Raw genomic sequence first — 6,000 nt, 5'->3', positions numbered from 1 at the left:
AAAAATGCAGTTAAGTGAATTGTAACTTTCATGAAACATAATAATATGGACTAAAACGTAATAAAATAGTCTTATAAAGCTTTTTAATTATTAAAACTAATTTATAAATGAATGTGAATATAGGTATAACCAATTAAGATGTTCTTTCATGTCTCTGTCTACAAACTTTACCATAGATAATATTAAGCCGACCCACATCCATCGCGCTACTAAAGAACTATATATGTTCATTCAGGAAGGACTTGTAAAATGACACCAAGATCAAGGCGTGGAACAAAAGATTTAAGCTTCCAACTTCTAAGAATCTTCCTCTAGAACAAAAATAAAGGATGGGCTTTGGCTGTTCCAAGTCTGAGAGGGATGTCAGATTCCCCAGAACTAAGTCAGATAAAAGGAAAATACTCCTTCAAATTTAAGCATATGATTCCCACTTTTACCTGGCAAACGAATAAGAATGCATATTGGGTTAAAATTTAAAGGATCTATTCTGGAACCTAATGCAGTTAGGAAATTTATATTTGGACATAACTTTTTATATATATCTAAGTGTATGTTTAGAATCACCTATTTTGAAGAAATAAATACTTATTTGTCAAAAGTTTTATCATTATGTTAATAAAAATAAGTGATTGTTTTTTAAAATAAGCTGAACTAAACACCTATTAAATATTAAAATATTTTAATTTATGTGCAATTCTTGCACAGAAAACACATAATGTATATGGATAAAGGTTGGCCAAAGAAAAAACTATGTATTTCCGAAGTTTTATTGAAGAGGAACTCAAATGGACAGAACTATCTGAGAATGGTAAGTGGAAGTAGAAAACGGGTCCCCCAAGTGAACAAAAGTAGGAAGGAATAATATCTATTTTTCAGGTCACCGCACACAAGGATTAAGTTTGGTTTTCTATTGGTTCTATCAAAGATTCCATTGGATTACTAGCTCCCCTCAGGCTTTCAGATATAAATATAAGTTTCAGCATGCTTTCCCCTGAAGAGAATTGTGTATAGGAGAAATAAGACAAGCACAAGAAGCATTCATAAATTCTCTTATTAGTTAGTATGAAGGATAATAATAATTAATTCTAGAAAATAGAGCCTTATCTAGTTTCACCTTTCATAGGTAGAAAAAGTGATCAAGAGAATACAAGCCATCAGGTAAATACAAAACTGGTCTTCAGCACTGAGGATTAAGTTGTTAGTTTTTATATGTTGGGGTGCTTATACGTAGCTTTTGTAGGTGAGATGTACCATCATCACCAACATCAAGGGAAAAACATTCATTCTTCTTCCAGAATGCCAATACCCTCTGAGAGGCACATTTTCCTTCAAACAGGAAATGGGTCTGGTGATTCTGGACTTGTGCTATCAACTGATGCTAAGCCTAGATTAAAATGGACACCAGATCTTCATGCCAGGTTTATAGAAGCAGTCAATCAGTTAGGTGGAGCTGACAGTGAGTATACACATCCACTTGTGGATCATCAAATGCTGAGGAACATAGAATTTGAGTTCACTAACGCAAAGTACAATCTTTCTATTGCAGAGGCTACTCCAAAAACTGTAATGAAACTCATGGGAATTCCAGGGCTTACTTTATATCATCTGAAGAGCCATCTTCAGGTAAAAAACGTTAGTGTTTTGTATTGCAAGGTTTTGGTTATATAATTCCATTCAATTTATCCCTGCATCCTCATAGGTGCATGATTTTCCTACACTTACACTATATTATGTAAACAAAATACAAATACAATTTTAAACAAATTCATATGTTGTGTATAGAAGTTGTGTACAAATCATGATTGATTCCTCCTTCACCGTAGTCGTCTTCTGGGAAGGGCCTTATACCTTGTAATGGATATCCCGTATACATCTGATTAGTTATTTATCTTATGTTTTCAATTTTTTCTTGTCCGATCCATCATAGAGATATGGTAAATTGTTATTTGAAGAAAAATTGTCATATATAATATTAATAAACCCATAATAAATTTGTCATCTTACCTTGTCTGTTGCAATTACTGATATTTTCCTTTTGTGTCGCCAGAAGTATAGATTGAGCAAGAATCTGCATGGACAAAGCAACAATGTGACACACAAAATCAGTAAGAGAACAATCTCTATCATTTCTTCTGATCTACTATTGAACCAGAGAGCTGTTTTCTATGACTAAACTTACCATACCAGCAACAAATGCAGGTGCAGCCACTGGAGAGAGACTTTCTGAAAACAATGGAACTCACATGAACAAATTAAGTCTTGGACCGCAGGCTAACAAGTAAGAAAAACTAAAAGATTTTTCACTTGATTCATGTATCTTGTTTGATATGAAACTTCTGTTACTTAAATATTTTATAGTTATACTAATTAATGTTCCATGTCTTTGTGCCAGAGATTTACATATAAGTGAGGCACTGCAGATGCAAATTGAAGTTCAGAGAAGGCTCAATGAACAACTTGAGGTGAGTTTTGGTAGTAACTTGCTATGCATGCATTTTCCTGAAACCAGTGATCTATTCAAATGATAGACACAGCTTTTGGATTTTTGGCTTCAATTTTCTTTCTTAAATTCTAACAAATCTTCCTGAAACCTTTCAGGTTCAGAGACACTTGCAGCTTAGGATAGAGGCCCAAGGAAAATACCTGCAATCAGTGCTAGAGAAAGCTCAAGAAACTCTTGGAAGACAGAATTTGGGAATAGTAGGACTCGAAGCTGCCAAAGTTCAACTTTCAGAATTGGTGTCCAAAGTCTCCTCTCAGTGCCTTAACTCAGCATTCTCAGAGCTAAAGGAACTACAAGGATTTTGCCCTCAGCAGACACAAACCAACCCACCAAATGATTGCTCAATGGACAGTTGCCTCACATCCTGTGACAGATCCCAAAAGGAGCAAGATATTCAAAATGGTGGCATGGGCATAAGACACTTCAACAGCCATGTTTTCATGGAACAAAAGGATGCCACAGAACCTCCCAACAACCTTAGGAACACCGAACTCAAGTGGCGTGATGAAGGGAAAAAGAACACATTTCTTGCCCCAATGAGCAAAAATGAAGAAAGAAGAAGCTATGCTGGTGAAAGCAATTCCAACAACTTATCCATGACCATTGGACTTGAAAGAGAAACAGAAAATAGAAGCAGCATGTATCCTGAGAGACTAATCACAGAAACTCAACCTGATAGTGAGTTCCATCATAGGAACAGAACCAAAACAGAAATAATGAAACCAGTGGATGAAAAAGTTTCTCAAGATTATAGGTTGCCTTCTTATTTTGCAACAGCAAGGTTGGACCTAAACACACATGGAGATAATGAAGCTGCACCCATTTGTAAACAACTGGACTTGAATAGATTCAGTTGGAGCTGAGAAAATATAGAAAACAGTAATGCTTCTTCAGAATTTGATTCAACATAAGAGGAGGTTAGTAGGAACAGTGTGTTGTTACTACAATTTCAGCTCCTCTTTCTTTCAACCCAAATATATATAAGCCATTTTTAGCAGAATGAAATAAGTTGCAACAACAAAGACCAATGATCATTTGTAAACAATCATTATAAAGAACATAGCTCCAGCAACATACGGTATTATTCTAGTTTATTCAATATTCAAAACATCATGCAATGGAGTGTGTAACTTAAAACATGCATTATTACTCTTGAGCATAACTTCTACTCGATTTGAAAATTAAAATGACACTAACATATTAAGTGGTGTTAGTTTCACTCCAAACGTTTGAAGTCACACACAGTCATTTAAAATTTTGAACTGTTCATGTTATTCAGATGTGTACTTGAAGCAATCATGATCTAACGTAAAAACTGCACGTCCCATAAACTTCTCATTCGTCGCCATTCAAAATTTATATTAGGAAAATGGTTCGTATATAAATTCTTAGGTGTATATCAGAGAGATATGTGCAGGAAAAAAGAGAAAAGTGATAGATATAATTTATGGAGGATGTATGATATAAGCTTATTTTAGAATAGGTATTTGATATCTGCTCTTTAAGTTTCAAAGGTCATTTTACACTTTACTTAAATTATCAATTATGATTATTTTAATATTTTAAAAATTAAAAAATATGTATATTTTTTTAAGATGAATTTCTAACTTTCAATGTCTATTATATATATTTAATATAACATTAACGATAAAGGTGATGATTATTCTACATATAATAAATATAAAATGTTCTTTTAATTTTAGAGGTATTATAAAATTACTTTTAATTTATTTTAATAAGTTTCATAACATTACTTATCCAAATAATTTTTTTAATTTATTTTGATAAATTTTATGATTAAATTTATATGGTAATAATACTTGTGTAATATATACTTAGTTAACCTATACACCTAAACACATCCATAAAAATATATGTAAAAAATATTATATAAGTGTTTATACCGGTAGAATGTTACGTGTTTAAAAATCAAAATCGAAATCATTAATTGATGGAAAAGAAGAATATTAAGAGAAGCAAAGCCACATTAATATTGGGTTTCAATTCAAAACATGGGACAACTCCATTGTAATGTGGAAAGAATTGAATGGATCATGAAACGATGGGCTAAATTCATTAGTTTCAAATGTTTGGGTCAATTCGTTATATTGTTTATACCATACCATGCACGAGCAGTTGCTTTTAGTGAAGGGTATTGCATAAACATGTTACACGATTACACTTAATTAAGGATGTCCACACAACAAATTATTGACACGTTTTTAATTAATGAGTTGTCAATAACGTATTGGCCTATTACATTTAATTTGGGCATTCCAAAATTCTTTAAATAATTTCTTAATTTAAAGAATTAAATAGAAAAAATAGTTTTAAAAGAAAATATATCTTATTCTCCAAAAATAAATTAATTAGGCCATCATTAAAATAATTTTTATTTTATCTTTTAATGATCAAAACGGACACCCATTTTAACCTCTAACAATATTGACATCAATTTCATCCTTCAATTATAAGTTTAGCTATTCAAACACAATAACATATATAAAAAGTTAATTTAATGTAATAAAAATATATATATTAAAGCATACATTATGTCTAAATGTTTAATATAAATTTTTATTATCTTTGTATTTTTTAACACACAACGCATTCAATTTTTTTAATTATTTTTTTTTCTTTTAACTCTGCTAATTTGCGCGTAACAAAGTTTGATTTAGCTGTCAAATAATAAGTTTTATTTTACACAAATTAGTGTATTGAGCGGCATTATGAGACATTTTTTCTTATGAATAAAATTATAATTGATGTTTACAATTTTTTTTAATTCATTTATCTGTATTAAATATGAATTTCCATTTGCAAACAGATCATTAATAAAAAAAATTTAAATAATAATACTATGCTTTCCAGTTATTAATTTTTGTTGACGAAGTATAATTTTTAATTAAAAGGATAGGAAAAAAAAATAAAGAACAGTTTATTTGATTTCAAGAGTAATAAATTGCAATTCATCGTTTTTTAATTACTTTGTGGTCTAAGATTTTGAGGATGACTTTATGCCAACCCATAGAAATAAAAAATATCTGGTTAGTTGGTCTGCTCTCATCCATGTCCACATCTTTCTCATCAAATCGATTCCAATAAAACTAAGACAACTGAAATTAAATCCCCAAAACCTTCTTATTTTCCACGACGCACGTCCACCTCACAAAATCTTAAGGCAACAAACCATTCAACATAAACATAAAATCTTCTTCTTCTTTTTTTCTTCTTAATTTATTATTGGCTACGTACATTTGAACAAAACCACAAAATCTGATTTTTATTTTTTTTAATCTCTCTTTTACCTTTTTTTTTCTTTTGTCACCACATCACATCACCAATTATATATTTTTCTTCTTATTTTCTTATCTTTAACTCAATATATACACTTTATTATGTATACTAATCATTTTCCTTCTTGGGACCTAGCGAGACAACGTAGAAGCATCGCATGCCATATATACAAAAACAATTGTATGTGATGTGTACTGTAA

The 6,000-nt window shown here is 31.0% G+C and overlaps 1 protein-coding gene and 1 long non-coding RNA gene across 3 annotated transcripts; one reads left to right on the top strand and one right to left on the bottom strand.

The window, feature by feature from the left end:
- Nucleotides 1–993: 993 nt before the first annotated feature.
- LOC113854461 (myb-related protein 2-like) lies at nt 994–3,635 on the top strand. Of its 2 annotated transcripts, none has more exons than XM_027485450.1 (7): nt 994–1,158; nt 1,241–1,456; nt 1,547–1,623; nt 2,048–2,105; nt 2,188–2,278; nt 2,393–2,462; nt 2,599–3,635. In XM_027485450.1, exons 2-7 carry the CDS (start codon nt 1,246–1,248, stop codon nt 3,364–3,366), a joined length of 1,275 nt encoding a protein of 424 aa, XP_027341251.1. In that variant the 5' UTR covers nt 994–1,158; nt 1,241–1,245; the 3' UTR covers nt 3,367–3,635. The 2 variants fall into 2 exon arrangements, with proteins under 2 accessions (XP_027341251.1, XP_027341252.1); XM_027485451.1 differs by having other exon boundaries at nt 2,200–2,278; nt 2,599–3,623.
- On the bottom strand, nt 1,843–2,775 carry LOC113854462. Its single transcript, XR_003502765.1, has 3 exons — nt 2,644–2,775; nt 2,180–2,223; nt 1,843–2,068 (listed from the first exon to the last, which is right to left on the bottom strand). It is a non-coding gene; the product is annotated as an uncharacterized LOC113854462 (long non-coding RNA).
- Nucleotides 3,636–6,000: the final 2,365 nt, after the last annotated feature.

This window comes from Abrus precatorius, unplaced genomic scaffold (genome assembly GCF_003935025.1).
Source record: "Abrus precatorius isolate BTA unplaced genomic scaffold, Abrus_2018 Scaffold11, whole genome shotgun sequence".
Taxonomy (NCBI): domain Eukaryota; kingdom Viridiplantae; phylum Streptophyta; class Magnoliopsida; order Fabales; family Fabaceae; genus Abrus; species Abrus precatorius.
The sequence above is the reverse complement of the archived record's forward strand: the minus strand, read 5'-3'. Positions and strand labels throughout refer to the sequence as shown.

Excerpts from the sequence above, each read along its gene's own strand:
- LOC113854461 (XM_027485450.1), top strand. The coding sequence starts at position 1,246 with ATGTACCATCATCACCAACATCAAGGGAAAAACATTCATTCTTCTTCC. Across the intron at positions 2,106-2,187 it reads CAATGTGACACACAAAATCA|CAACAAATGCAGGTGCAGCC; the intron begins GTAAGAGAACAA and ends TTACCATACCAG. Across the intron at positions 2,463-2,598 it reads GGCTCAATGAACAACTTGAG|GTTCAGAGACACTTGCAGCT; the intron begins GTGAGTTTTGGT and ends GAAACCTTTCAG.